Below are 15250 nucleotides of genomic sequence, written 5' to 3'. Positions count from 1 at the left end.
GGTTTACCAGGATGTTGCCTGGTCTGGAGGGTATTAGCTATGAGGAGAGGTTGGATAAACTCTGATTGTTGTCACTGGAACGACGGAGGTGGAGGGGTGACGTGATAGAGGTTTACAAAGTTTTGAGTGGCATGGACAGAGTGGATAGTCAGAAGCTTTTTCCCAGGGTGGAAGAGTCAGTTACTAGGGGACATAGGTTTAAGGTGTGAGGGGCAAAGTTTAGAGGGGATGTGCGAGGCAAGTTCTTTACACAAAGGGTGGTGAGTGCCTGGAACTTGCTGCCGGGGGAGGTGGTGGATGCAGGTATGATAGTGACCTTTAAGAGACGTCTTGACACAGACATGAATACGATGGGAATAGAGGGATACGGTCCCCGGAAGTGCAGAAGGTTTTAGTTTAGACAGGCATCAAGATCGGCGCAGGCTTGGAGGGCCGAATGGCCTGTCCCTGTGCTGTACAGTTCTTTGTTCTTTGTACGCATGTTAGCGTGGTCACATCGCATATTCGTAGTTGTTGACCGGATTAGAGTTTGAGTAATAAACTTTTACCTTTCTTGTTTAAATCTAAGGAAACCTGTTTGCTCCAATTGTAAGGCAAATAAATCAGTGAACAAGGAATCACTAGGGGCAGCTAAAAATAGTGTTTCTAAAATTAAACCCTGTTACAGTTGAACCAGGCAAAGGCTAAGAGGGAGCTCCCTGGATCCCTTCTCACCTGGTCCTAACACTGTTAATAAGAAACAGGTTAATGATTCTGCTTCACCTTGCACATAGAGGAAATCTTTGGCCACTGTGTCATATTGAAAGAGTGTTGAGCCTGATAGCAGTATTATTTACCCTGCTTTCTGTTGATTTTACAGTCACCACAGACAGCTACAGATGAGACAACTGTTTGTTGCTGCTGCTGTGCCTCAGGCCCAATATCCCTGAATGCCAAAATTTTACGGAAGGGCTATGTATCAGGTAATAATCCGGAGTGCTGAAAACTGTTCTTGTCATACTGCGAGTACCTTTAGTAGCATAATATTGAAAGTGCACTGCCTGTTTAATCTCTGCTAATTAGTTTCTGCAGCCCACACTTTCCGTTATGCTTTCCTTTAGTATCCAAACTATCTATAGTTACCATATATATACCTGTGATTGAGTTTCCTCACTTTTAATTTTCATCTCTAAGATAATTGAAACTTGGCACTTGCCTGAGGCTCATTGTGGTATTGCTTTAAATGCTAGTGTTGCTTTAAGGGGCTTACCTTAAACAGCTGTCCATCACCCAGACAGGATATGATGCACAGACCCTGTGACCTCTGAGCAGTCATTGCAAGCAGCCAAAGCAGAAGAGGCAGTGTTTTTGTGCCCCCATTGTGATAGTCCTCTTTAATGCCCCCAAATTTTACTTAATAACTTTATTTCTTTTTCAACTACACAGCTGTGAAGTCCAGATGGAATATACAAAATAATATACATTGTGTGTTTAATCCTTCTCCAGGTGAATCCATTGAAATATTTGCTGAAATTGAAAATCATTCTTCCCGCATAGTGGTGCCAAAGGCAGCCATTTTTAAAACACATATTTTCCACGCCGAAGGGGAAAAAAAAAAGGATAGGGATCTTGTCACCAAATTGAAGGGAGAGCCAGTGTTAGCTGGCAAAACAGAAACTTGGAATGGAATGCAACTGGAAATTCCACAAATGCCTCCCACACTGATGAACTGCAGTATTATCCAGGTGGAATACTTGCTGAGGGTAGGTGGCTTTTTGAATTACAATTTGGAGCGCTAATAATGGAAATTAAGTACAACGCCACAAAACACGTGCTAAGGCCAAGCCTTTAAATGTAAGCTTTACCCTATTGTTTGTCTTGCCTTAGTTTTTCTCACCTTGTAGTTTCTTTGCTTTCACCTTCCATTTCCACCCTCGGCTGTAACCTAGCTCAATACTTTGGTTTAGTTCCCAAAGGAAGCTGGAGCCAGTGGGCAGAATTTAATGAACCCATTGTGGGTCCTGGTGGGGAACCTGGAAGTGGATGCCCATCGCCGTTTGTCACGTGTGCAGTCAGCCACCACAATCGAGGAGGGCAGCCCATTATAATAATGGAGGTGTGGGGCCTGGCCATTCTCATGATGGGGGCACTACATACAGGATCAGATGACTCCAGAGTGGGTGCTGGCGCCATAGTTAAAGCTCTGCCAGTCCTGCACGCATTACTGCCTTTGAGTCATTTTCTGTTTCATGGTCTCTGCTGAAACCATTGTTGGAGTAACTCCTGGAGCCGCCACCCCAGTGAAGGCCACCGGGGGATGGCAGAGGCAAGATGGCTCCACGGTTTAGCAATGCCTTCCTGGAGATTCTCCTCTTGGCTGCAAGGAAAAGATGGGAGGTCCTATTCCCCGACGATGACAAAAAGAGGTCCTCCCGTCTGACCAAGCAAGCCTGGATGGAGATCGCTGAGGTCAGCAGCCATGGGGTCACCCCCCTGCCCACCGCCCCCCCCCCACCCAAACACTAAACATGGGTATGAGGATCAGTAACCTCCTTTCTGCCAAGTTGAGTGCTTCATACCTCTCCCCTTTTTAGGGTTTGCATGTGGCTACGTGGGAGGAAGCACGACATGGGGAGCGAGGCACAACAAAAGCGCTGGTAGAGGGGATTAGGTATTGCTTCATCCTGACAGATGCATGCCTGCATCTCAGCCACAGGCCACTATCTTTCACAATTCCCCCCATTAACTCCCTTGAGAGCTGACGTGAGGATGAGCTATATAGAAAACCCCAGCAGGGGACAAGGGGCTTCCACTAGGAGAACTATCTTGTTGATCTCTCAGTGAAATATTACTATCTCCCTATTTCCACTAACACAACAGCAGGGCCCATAACAGCAGTGAGAACTCGTGGACTAGTGGAGGAATTCCAGAGATATGGCCTCTCTTGACAATTGAAGAGAAAACACTGGAGTTAATGGGGACCCAGGGTGGCTGCTCAGTAGTGGATGGTGAGACTGGAGTCTCCACTCGAGATTGGGGATTGTATTCAAATGACATACAGCACACTTCTGGAAATCCGCAACATGCATGGATAACATGACATTAGAAGGCAGGCGAAACAAAGGCGAGAATCAACTAGGCTTAGAATGCAGAATAATGTCAAGAAGACCAGGGTAAGGTCACTCTAACTGCATGCAGCATTGACAACAAGTTGGATGATTTAAATGCCCAAATAGAAGTAAATGGGTATGATCTAATTGCCATAACGGGAATGTGGCGACAGGGTGACCAAGACTAGGAATTGAATATTCAAGGATATTCGACATTTAGGAAGGACAGACAAAAAGGAAAGGAGGTGGTGTTGCGCTGATAAGGGATGGAATCAGTACATTAGTAAGGGAGGATCTCTGATCGGAAGAACAAAAAGCGGAATCTGTTTGGGTGGAGCTAAGAAACAGCAAGGGGCAGCAAACGTTGGTAAGAGTATTTTTTAAAGGCCATCAAACAGTAGTGGTAGTGTGGGGCATGGTATTAATCAGGAGATTAGAGAAGCATATGGCATGGGTAATACAGTAATCATGGGTGACTTCAATATGCATATAGACTGGGTAAACCTAATGAGCACTAATGCTGTGGAGGACGAGTTTCTGGAGTGTGTTAGGGATGGTTCTCTAGAGCAGTATGCTGAGGAGCCGACTAGAGAACAGGCTATTTTAGATCTAGTTTTATGTAATGAGAAAGGGTTAATTAATAATCTTCTTGTAAAAGAACCTTTAGGGATGAGTGACCATAATGTGATAGAATTTTACATTACGTTTGAAAGTGAGGTAGTTCAATATGAAGCCAGGGTGTTCAATTTTGAACCAAGGAAATTATGAAGGAATGAGGGGCAAATTGGCTGAGGTGGACTGGGAAAATACATTAAAAGGTATGACAGTACATAGGCAATGGATAGTCTTTAAAGAAATATTAGATCGCTTACAGCAACTATACCTTCCTTCAAGGCACAAAAACCCCAAAAGTAAAGGCAGTCAACTGAGAATAACTAAGTTAAGAATTGTATAAGGTTAAAAGAAAAGGCCTAAAAAGTTGCTAGAAATAGTAAACCTGAGGATTGGGAGGACTTTAGAATACAGAAAAGGAGGATGAAGAAACTGATTAAGAAAGGGAGAACAGAATATGAATGTAAGCTAGCAAAAAAATTAAAGAAAAGACTGTAAAAGCTTCTACAGGTACGTAAAAAGGAAATGTTAGGCGAAGACAAATGTGGGTCCATTACAGGCAGAGTCAGAAAAATTTATAAGGGGAATAGAGAAATGGCAGAGAAGCTAACTGATTACTTTGTGTCTGTCTTCACTGAGGAAGATATAAGACATTTCCCAGAATTAGAGATCCAAGGGATTAGGGGGAATGAGGAATTGAAGGAAATTAGTATTAGTCAGAAGGTTATATTGGAAGAATTAATGGGGCTGAAGGTTGATCACTCTCCAGGACCTGATATTTTGCATCCCAGAGTGTTGAAAGAGATGGTGGTGATCATCTTCCAAAATTCTATAGATTCTGGAGCAGTTCTTGCAGGTTGGAAGGTCGCAAATGTCACCCCATTATTTAAGAAGGGAGGGAGAGAGAAAACAGGGAATTACAGACCTGTTATCCTTACATCAGTCATTGGGAAAGTGCTAGAATCTATTCTAAAGGATGTGATAAATGGACACTTGGATAATCTGATTGGGCACAGTCAACATGGATTTATGTATGGGAAATCATGTTTGACAAACCTGTTGGAGTTTTTGAGGATGTTACGAACAGAATTGATAAAGGGGAGTTAGTGGACGTGGTATACTTGGATTTTCAGAAGGCTTTTGATAAAGTCCCCACAGCAGGTTGGTTAGCAAAATGAAAGCACATGGGATAGGAGGTAATATACTGGCATGGATTAAGGAATGGTTAATCGGCAGAGAGCAGGAATAAATGGGTCATTCTTGCATTGGCAGGCTGTGACTAGTGGGCTACCGCAGGGATCAGTTTTTGGGCCCCAGCTGTTCACAATATATATCAATGATTTGGATGTGGGGACCAAATGTAGTATTTCCAAGTTTACGGATGACATTAGGTGGGAATGTGTATTATGAGGAAGATGCAAAGCGGCTTCAAGGGGATTTGGAAAGACTTAGTGAGTGTGCAAGAACATGGCAGATGGAATATAATGTGGAAAAATGTGAGGTTATCCACTTTGGTAGGAGGAATAGATGTGCAGAGTATTTCTTAAATGGTAAAAGATTAGAAAGTGTAGATGTACAAAGGAACCTGGTGTCCTTGTCAATAAGTAACTGAAAGCGAACATGTTGGTGCAGCAAGCAACTAAGAAGCTAATGGTATGTTCGCCTTTATCACAAGAGGATTTGAGTACAGGAGTAGTAAAGTCTTGCTTCAATTGTATAGAACCTTGGTTAGACAGCACCTGGAGTATTGTGTGCAGTTTTGGTCCCCTTACCTTAGGAAGGATATTATTGCCATCGAGGGATTGAAATGAAGGTTCACCAGACTTGTACGCAGGATGGCGGGACTGTCCTATGAAGAGGGATTGGGGAAACTGGGCCTGTATTCTGTAAAGTTTCGAAGAATGAGAGGTGATCTCATTGAAACCTACAAAATACTTAAAGGGATAGACAGGGTAGATGCAGCTAAGATGTTTCCCCTAGTTGGGGAGTCTAGAAACGGGACACAATTTCAAAATAAGGGGCAAGGCATTTAGGACAGAGATGAGGAGACATTTCTTTACTCAGAGGATTGTAAAACTTTGGAATTCTCAACCCCACAGGGCTGTGGAAGCTCAGTTATTGAGTTTGTTTAAAGCAGAGATTTCCCAATTTCTAAATACAAATGACAAAGGAATATGAGGATAGTGTGGGGAAAAAAGCATTGAAGTGAATGATCAGCCATGATCGTATTGAATGGTGGGGCAGGAACGTTGGGCTGAATGGCCTTCTGCTCCTATGTTCCTAATATTGAGCATGTTCAAGACAGAAATAAAAAAATTTGTGAACACTAACGACATCAAGGGCTGTGGGGAAAAATGGCATTGAGGTAGATGATCAGCCATATTCCGTTTGAATGGCAGAGCAGGCTCGACAGGCCAAATGGCCTACTGTTGCTCCTATTTCCTATGATTCTATGAAAGCAGAGCTAGCTAAAGTGAACTGGCAAATTAGGTGAAGGGACAGGTCGATAGAGATAGAATAGCAGATATTTAAGGAATATTTCAGAATACACAGAGAAAAATCCAACGAGAAAGAAAAATTCCATTAGGTGGACCCACCATCTGTGCTTAACTAAAAAATAGTACATAACTTGAGTATTGCTGAAAACAGATGCATTTTGTTGAAGCTTTTCATTGTGCACTCATCAGGACAAATTGCAAGAATACTAATGTATGGGAAAGTAACACATTTATTCTGTATGAGAAGAGAATGCTGATTGGTTGGCAAGTGGACTGTGATTGGTAGAGGCGTTGCTATGGAGAATGCACCACTTTATACATTCTCCATGGCAACGCCTCTACCAATCAGAGTCCACTTACCAACCAATCAGCATTCTCTTACACAGGAAAAGTTGTTGCTTTCCAATACATTGGTATTTTTGCAATTTGTCCTGATGAGTGCAAGACGAAAAGCTTTGACAAAATGTGTCTGTTTACAGCAATACTTAACTAGAAATGTTAAAGATAGTATCAAACTTAAAGAAAAAGCATATAATCATGCAAAGATGGGTTGCAAATCAGAAGATTGGACAGAATATAAAAAAACAAAGAATGACTAAAAGATTAATAAGGAGGGAAAACCTAGAGTACGAGAGAAAGCTAGCTAGAAATATGAAGACAGATAGAGTTTCTATAGATATTTAAAGAGTTAACAAAGTGAGCGTTAGTCCTATTGAAAATGTGTCTGGGAATTAATAATGGACAATAAGGAGATGGCCGATGAATTGAACAGGTATTCTGCATTGGTATTCACTACAGAAGATGCAGATAACATCCCAGAATTAGCTGTAAGTCAGGAAATGGAAGGGAGGAAGGTACTCGACAACAAACTCCAGGGAAGTGGTACTGAGCAGATTGTTGGTGCTGTGGACTGACAAGTTCCTGGGTCCTGATGGACTTCATCCTAGGGACTGAAGAGAAGTGGCTACTGAGATAGTCAATGCATGGTTTTAATTTTCCAAAATTCCCTGGATTCAGAAAAGGTTCCATTAGATTGAAAAATAGCGAATGTAACTCCTTTATTCAAAAAGTGAGGGAGACCGAAAGCAGGAAACTGTACGCCAGTTAGCTTAACATCTGTCATAGGGAATTTGTTAGCTATTACTAAAGATGCTGGAGCAGGACACTTAGAAAAGTTCAAGATAATCAGGCAAAGTGAACATGGTTTTGTGAAAGGGAAATTATGTTTAACCAATTTATTGGAGTTATTTGAGGAAGAAACGTGCGGTGGATGTATTACACTTCGATTTTCAGAAGGCATTTGATGTGCCACATGAAAGGTTATTGCAGAAAATAAAAGTTCATGGTGTAGGGGCTAACATATTGGCATGGATAGAAGATTGGCGTACTAACAGGAAACAGACATAAATGAGTCATTTTCTGGTTGGCAAGATGTAACAAATGGTGTGCCCCAGGGATCAGTGCTGAGGCCTCATCTTTTTACAATTTATATAAATCACTTGGATGAAGGGACCGAAGATATGATTGCTAAATTTGCTGATGACACAAAAATAGGTAGAAAAGTAACTTGTGAAGAGGACATGAGGGTACAAAGGGATATAGATAGGTTCAGTGAGTAGGCAAAGATCTGGCAAATAGAGTATAATGTGGGAAATTATGAAATTGTCCATTTTGGCAAGAAGAATAAAAAAGAAGCATATTATCTAAATGGTTAAAGATTGCAGAGCTCTGAGATGCAGAGGGATCTGGATGTCCTAGTGCATGAATCACTAAAGGTTACTATGCCGGTATGGCAAGTAATTAGGAAAGCTAATAGTACTAATAGTTTATCGTTTATCACGAGGGGAATTGAATACAAAAATAGGGAGGTTATGCTTGAATTATACAGGGCATTGGTGAGACCACATCTGGAGTGCTGTGTACAGTATTGGTCTCCTTATTTAAGGAAGGATGTAAATGCATTGGAAGCAATAGCTGGAATGGGCGGGTTGTCTTATGAGGAAAGGTTGGACAGGCTAGGCTTGTATCCGCTGGAGATTAGAAGAGTAAGGGTGACTTGATTGAAACAAATAAGATTCTGAGCGGACTTGACAGGGTGGATGTGGAAAGGATGTTTCCTCTTGTTGGAGAATCTAGAAAGGGGGTTCACTATTTATAAATAAGGGGTCACCCATTTAAGACACAGATGAGGAAATGTTTTTCCCTGAGGCTCGTCTGTCTTTGGAACTCTCTCTTCCTCAAAAGGCAATGGAAGCAGAGTCTTTGAATATTTTTAAGGCAGAGCTGGATAGATCCTTGATAAGCAAGGGGGGTGAAAGGGTATCGGCGTTGGGCAGAAATGTGGAGTAATCGGTTCGGCCATGAACTTATTGAATTTCGAAACAGACTCAAGGGGCCGACTGGCCCACTCCTGCTCCTAATTCGTATGTTCGTATGAGGGACAGCTTGAAGATCTGCATTAGTTCACTTTTAAGACCAGCAAAACAGCAAAGAACCAGTGATAGGAACAGAACAGAGTAGCTATTCATGCAAGTAAACAAAAGATATGGGCACAAAAGGGCTTGTGCCTTATTTTAGTTTTCTCGGGGTGGGGGAGGGGACCAATAACAAGAGTGCAAGCTTGCAGTGTGTAACGACCGCAGATCATGAACATGAAAATTACAAGATATGAACCCCCAGACCAGTTTAACGAATTACACAAATTGCAGTGGTTCAAGAAGGTAGTTCACCACCACCCACTCAAGCGCAATTAGGGATGGGAAATAGATGCTGGCCTTGCCAGCGACACCCAAATCCCATGAAAAAATGAAAAAAGGATTTCATGTTTGAAGTCTTTTATTACAACAATTAAACTGAAAAAAAATGTAACTTTACTTTGTAAGTAGCTGATACCTCAAATTATGAACAAAGGTTTTACTTAGTCAACACTTGTAAATCTCACACCACGTTTATATGTTTCACAGTAATTTTCGATGGTTGAAACTCCTCCCAGTTGCAATGGGTTGGATCTCCCAGACTTTTCAAAAAAATCAGTATTCTCTTCGCTCCCTTCTATGAGCGCTTCTAACCTGGACATTTGTGGAGAATGTGATTTCCAATGATCCTGTGGGCCTTTTACTTTGCCACAAGCTTTGACTCTCAAAACAGGTTCCAATCTCCACAGCCTTTCACTTCTATATATCTTCAGAGAGCAGGCGTTTTTCCCCCCTGGCCCCCAAATCCCCCACCACCCCTTTCTCTCACCAGCTGGGTGTCTTCTCTTGCAGCTTGCCCTGAGGCCACGACCTGATGGTTCCTTCCTTACAGTCTGCTTTCTCCAGAAAGTCTGTGAAATTTATCTGGACTTAGAATTCAACAGTTTATTGTTTTGCTGCAATGTACAGAGACCAGGGCTGGGATTTTATCTTGGCAACGGGAGTCTCAACCACTGGCTAAAGTGCCAGCAAGAGCCCCACGTCGCCGCCTCTAGGGAGGGCCTGCTAGATTACGTGTCAATTAAGCACTTAAGTGACATCGGCAGGAGTTCCCTGGGATTAAGGACCCTGCCTGCTGAGAGCTATCGGCCAATCTGAGGCTGGCAGTTCTTTCACTGAGCGCCGCCGCCGTACAGGCGGTGGCTGCTGCCGGCGCTGGACCCAGGCTACAGGTAAGTCAGGGAGAGAGGGGTTTCTTGGGGTGGGGTCGCAGTGGAGGGGGGTTGTAGGGGGTCCGGCAGCAAGGGGAGGGTTTTGGCTCTCAGTTGTTTGCTTGATGTGCTCCCCATGTGGCAACAGGCCTGCCTGCTGCTGGGCTAATAACGGTGGCAGTGGTGGGATGAGGCCCTTAATTATTTGGGCATTAATTGTCCACTTAAGGGCAATTGGCAGGGCAGGAGGACTTTTCACAGGCCTTTCTGCCTTGGACTTAACTTGGGTGGAGGTGGGAAGTTGGTGGGGTCCACCCCCACCACCATCCCGCCCAAATAAATGCTCTCCCCGCCACCAAACCCAAAGTGGGGGAAAGCATAAAATTCCCCCAGTAGTCAGAGTTCCACAATGCTACTCAGCCTTTCCATTGGCCCTGGTGCTAACATCTGCCTAGTTCATTTGCATGCTCAATGGCTGGAATTTTACGCTCCCCAAATGAGTGGGCTGGTGGGTGGGGGGCGTAAAATTGTGTGGGAAGTGGCAGGGGGTGGGGGGGGGGGCGCGTTCCCGATCCCCTCCCACCCCCATTGCAATTTTATACGGTGCAGCGGTGAGAAATGGCCCGCCTACCCCAGGCCAATCAATGCCCTTAAGTGGCCTTCGCCCACCACCACGGGTATTTTACTCTTGGCTGGCGGGCAGTTGAGGCCTCAAAAAGCCTGTCTAGTGAAACCAGGTGGCCTTCTCATGGGCTAGTGGGGTGGCCCTCCTGCTCGGGCACCCTGTACCCCATGGAGGGCCGCCCCTGAAGGTCCAATGCACAACACTTCTGCCATCCCCTCAATTGACCCCCTTGCCTCGCCAGGGCACGGCTAATTGTCCCCGGCGAGGCACTAAAAACTTAACTGTTTTCCGGGACCGTCCTTCCTGTTGGTTCCGATGGCTGAATATAGTCCCAGCAGTGGCCTCCGCTCCCAGTGGCGCTGCTGGGACTAAGAGCTGCTGGCTCTGGGGGAAAGCATAAAATTCCCCCAGTAGTCAGAGTTCCACAATGCTACTCGGCCTTTCCATTGGCCGGCAGCTCCATCAGGCGGGATTTCCAGCCTGAATGAGGTGGAGGTCCCGCCCAAAACTGATTAAAGGCCTGGGGAACGAAAAATCCCAGTTTGGCTCCCCAGGCCCGGCGGAGGCGGGCTCGCCACCAACTTTTTGGCCGGTGGACGGGGCCCCTGACTCTTGTTTCACAATCCAAAAGTCTGGGAGGATGAAACCCTTGTTCTTCAGGTGTTAGGGGGAGTCCTAGGGGTAGTATTTACTAGAGTGGTTGGGGAGGGTTTAAACTAAAATGGCAGGCGGATGGGAACCTTTGCCAGGTGTCAAAGGAGGAGGTATCAAAGACAAGAGCAAAAGACAGTAAGGGGAATAAGAAAAGTGATAAGCAGAGAAATCAAGGGCCAGAATCAAACAGGGTCACTGAAAAATAGTGGGAAGGGGACAAGTAATGTTAAAATGACGAGCCTTAAGGCTTTGTACCTTAACGCGCGGAGTATTCGCAATAAAAGTGGATGAATTATTTGCGCAAATAAATGTAAACAGGTATGATATAGTCGGGATTACAGTGACATGGCTGCAAGGTGACCAGGGATGGGAAATGAACATTCAGGGATAGTCAGTATTTAGGAAGGACAGACAAAAAGCAAAAGGGCAGTGGAGTTGCATTGTTGGTTAAAGAGGAAATTAAAGCAATAGTGAGGAAAGATATTAGCTCTGACTATGTGAAATCTGTATGGGCAGAGCTGAGAAACACTAAGGGGCAAAAAACATTAGTGGGGGTTGTATATAGACCCCCAACTGTAGTGGTGATGTTGGGAATGGCATTAAACAGAAAATTAGAGATGCATGCGATAAAGGAACATCTGTAATTATGGGTGACTTTAACCGGCATATAGATTGGGCAAATCAAATTAGTCACAATACTGTAGAGGAGGAAATCTGGGAGTGTATACGAGATGGTTTTCTGGACCAATACATTGAGGAACCAACTAGAGAACAGGCCATCCTATACTGGGTATTGTGTAATGAGAGAGGAATAATTGACAATCTAGTGGTGTGAGACCCTTTGGGGACGAGCGACCATAATATGATAGAATTCTTCATCAAGATAGCAAGTGACGTAGTTGATTCTGAGACAAGGGTCCTGAATCTTAGTAAAGGAAACTACAAAGGTATGAGGCATGAGTTGGCCATGACGGATTGGGAAACGTTACTTAAAGGGATGACGGTGGATAGGCAACGGCAAATATTTGAAGAGCGCATGGACGAACTGCAACAATTGTTTATCCCTGTCTGGTGCAAAGGTAAAACAGGAAAGGTAGCCAAACCATGGCTTATAAGGGAAATTGGAGAGAGCATCAGATCCAAGGAAGAGGCATATAAACTTGCCACGGAAAAACAACAGACCTGAGGATTGGGAGCAGTTTAGAATTCAGCAAAGGAGGACCAAGGGATTGATTAAGAACGGGAAAATAGAGTACGAAGGCAAGCTTGCGGGGAACATAAAAACTGACGTTTCTATAGGTATGCAAAGAGAAAAAGATTGTTGAAGACAAATGTAGGTCCCTTACAGTCAGAAACAGGGGAATTTATTATGGGGAATAAAGAAATGGCTGACCAACTAAATACATACTTTGGTTCTGTCTTCACAAAGGAGGACACAAATATCATACCAGAAATGTTGGGGAACATGGGGCTGAGTGAGAGAGAGGAACTGAAAAATCAGTAGAGAAATGGTGTTGGGGAAATTGATAGGATTGAAGGCCGATAATTCCCCAGGGCCTGATGGTATGCATCCCAGAGTACTTAAGGAAATGGCCCTAGAAATAGTGAATGCATTGGTGGTCATCTCCCAAGATTCTATGGACTCTGGAACAGTTCCTACAGATTGGAGGATAGCTAATGTGACCCCGCTATTTAAAAAGGGAAGTGGAGAGAAAGCAGGGAATTACAGACCAGTCAGCCTGACGTTGGTAGTGAGGAAAAAGCTAGAGTCCATTATCTAAGATTTTATAGCAGAGCATTTAGAGAACAGTGGTAGAATCGGGCAGAGTCAGCATGTATTTATGAAGGGGAAATCATGCTTGACAAATCTACTAGAATTCTTCGAGGATGGAACTAGGAGAGTTGATGAGGGAGAGCCAGTGAATGTGGTTTATTTGGACTTTCAGAAGGCTTTCGACAAAGTCCCACATAAGAGATTAGCATGTAAAATTAAAACGCATGGGATAGTGTATTGCAATGGATAGAAAATTGGTTGGCGGATAGGAAACCGAGTAGGGATAAACGGGTCTTTTTCCAAATGGCAGGTGGTGACTAGTGGGGTACCGCAGGGATCGGTGCTAGGATCCCAGTTATTCACAATGTACATTAATGATTTAGATGAGGGAACTAAAAGTAATATCTCCAAATTTCCAAAGAGCCAAAACTGGGTGGGAGGGTGAGTTGTGAGGAGGATGCAGAGAGGCTTCAGGGTGATTTGGACAAGTTGAGTGAGTGGGCTAATGCATGGCAGATGCAGTATAATGTGGATAAATGTGAGGTTATCCACTTTGGTAGCAAAAACAGGAAGGCAAGTTATTATCTGAACAGCGATCTACAGAGGGGAATATGCAGTGACACCTGGGTGTTCTCATACACCAGTCGCTGAAGGTAAGCATGCAGGTGCAACAGGTGGTTTAAAAAAAGGCAAATGATATGTTGGCCTTCATAGCGAGAGGATTCGAGTACAGGAGCAGGGATGTCTTGCTGCAATTATACAGGGCCTTGGTGAGGCCACACCTGGAATATTGTGTGCAGTTTTGGTCTCCTTTATCTGAGGAAGGATGTTCTTGCCATAGAGGGAGTGCAACAAGGGTTTACCAGACTGATTGTTGGGATGGCGGGACTGACGTATGAGGAGAGATTGAGTCCGTTAGGATTATATTCACTGGAGTTCCGAAGAGTGAGGGGAGATCTCATAGAAACCTATAAAATTGTAACGGGATTTTACAGGGTAGATGCAGGAAGGATGTTCCCGATGGTGGTGGAGTCCAGAACCAGGGGTCATAGTCTAAGGATATGGGGTAAACCTTTCAGGACGGAGATGAGAAATTTCTTCACCCAGAGAGTGGTGAGCCTGTTGAGGCCAAAACATTGTATGTTTTCAAGAAGGAGTTAGATATAGCTCTGGGCTCTAAAGGGATCAAATGGTATGGGGCAAAAGCGGGAACAGGCTACTGAGTTGGATGATCAGCCATGATCATAATGAATGGCGGAGCTGGCTCGAAGGGCCGAATGGGCTACTCCTGCTCCTATTTTCTATGTTTCTATGTTAGTGCTGTAGTCTCTTATTCAGAAAGCCAGTCTTTGATCTGTTCTCTCTATTGTCCTGGTAACCTTTTGCAAAGTGGAGGTGAAGTCAGCTGACCTTCTGGACTCCACCTTGAACTTTTAAAAATCTCAGTCTTTGACATTATTATGTTACAAAGTTCAACATTCTTAACAAGTGCCACTGGTGTCTTCAGAACACATTATTCAGTTTGATATGTAATGAATGCTCAGCAGGTCTGTGTGCCTAATAATGTGGCAGTTGAACATCAGATTACCCTTGATCAGGTCGAAATTCATATGCCGAATTTGGGGAAACCAATTTAGTGTTCCTCTAATGATGTAAGCAGTGATATAGCCCAACACTTTGTTTATGCAGTTTTATGTGAAGGTTTGTTTTTCAGATGGGTTGCCATGAAATGACACTAGATACTGCTGTCTGCAGAGCAGAAGTAAAGGAAGAAAGTGAATTTGAAAAATAAATTGTTGGCGATAACCTTTTTAAAAAATTCTTAAAGGTTTGTTTGCTTTTTCTTAGGTGTACGTAGATATCCCCAAAGCATTGATGTTAAATGTTGATTTTCCAATAGTTATTGGTACAATTCCCTTGCATTCCTTCAACAACCAAGCTACCAACTTTAACACCCAGTATGGCATGAACTACAACCCTTAAACAACACACACTCCCTGAAGTATTTGAAGGTAAGGACGAGATCTGACCAGATGTATGAGGATATGTGGAATTGAGGTGAAACATCAGCCATGATTGTGTTGAATGTAAGAGCAGACTCGAAGGGCTGAAAGGCCTACTCCTGGTCCTATTTCTTATATTCTTAAGTGCATGACCAGCATGGGTCAGAAAATCCTGGGAACAGAATCTTGAATCCTCACTGCAGCATGATTTTGTTGGGAGACAGGCTGTGTTGGAAAAGCTGTAAGCAGCCACTGACGGTTCGGGGAGCATCATTAGTAATTAATCAAAAGCAATTGAAATTTAACTGGCCTACATCTTCCCAATATTTGCTTGAGGAATGTGCAGACTGCATTCTGGGCCTTAAAAAAA

The 15250-nt window shown here is 43.8% G+C and overlaps 1 protein-coding gene across 1 annotated transcript in view; it reads left to right on the top strand.

Moving 5' to 3' along the window:
- The window catches only part of LOC137369080 (arrestin domain-containing protein 3-like), a 67206-nt gene that overhangs the window by 44707 nt on the left and 7249 nt on the right, over positions 1 to 15250 (top strand). Inside the window, exons 4-6 of the mRNA XM_068029675.1 lie at positions 860 to 962; positions 1486 to 1742; positions 14726 to 14889. Of these exons, the coding sequence (XP_067885776.1) occupies positions 860 to 962; positions 1486 to 1742; positions 14726 to 14860 (495 nt within the window). The 3' untranslated portion in view covers positions 14861 to 14889. The remainder of the gene's footprint in view (positions 1 to 859; positions 963 to 1485; positions 1743 to 14725; positions 14890 to 15250) is intronic.

The sequence above is a fragment of the Heterodontus francisci genome, chromosome 4 (genome assembly GCF_036365525.1).
Source record: "Heterodontus francisci isolate sHetFra1 chromosome 4, sHetFra1.hap1, whole genome shotgun sequence".
NCBI classification, from domain to species: Eukaryota; Metazoa; Chordata; class Chondrichthyes; order Heterodontiformes; family Heterodontidae; genus Heterodontus; species Heterodontus francisci.
This window is presented reverse-complemented; position numbering and strand designations above follow the sequence as displayed.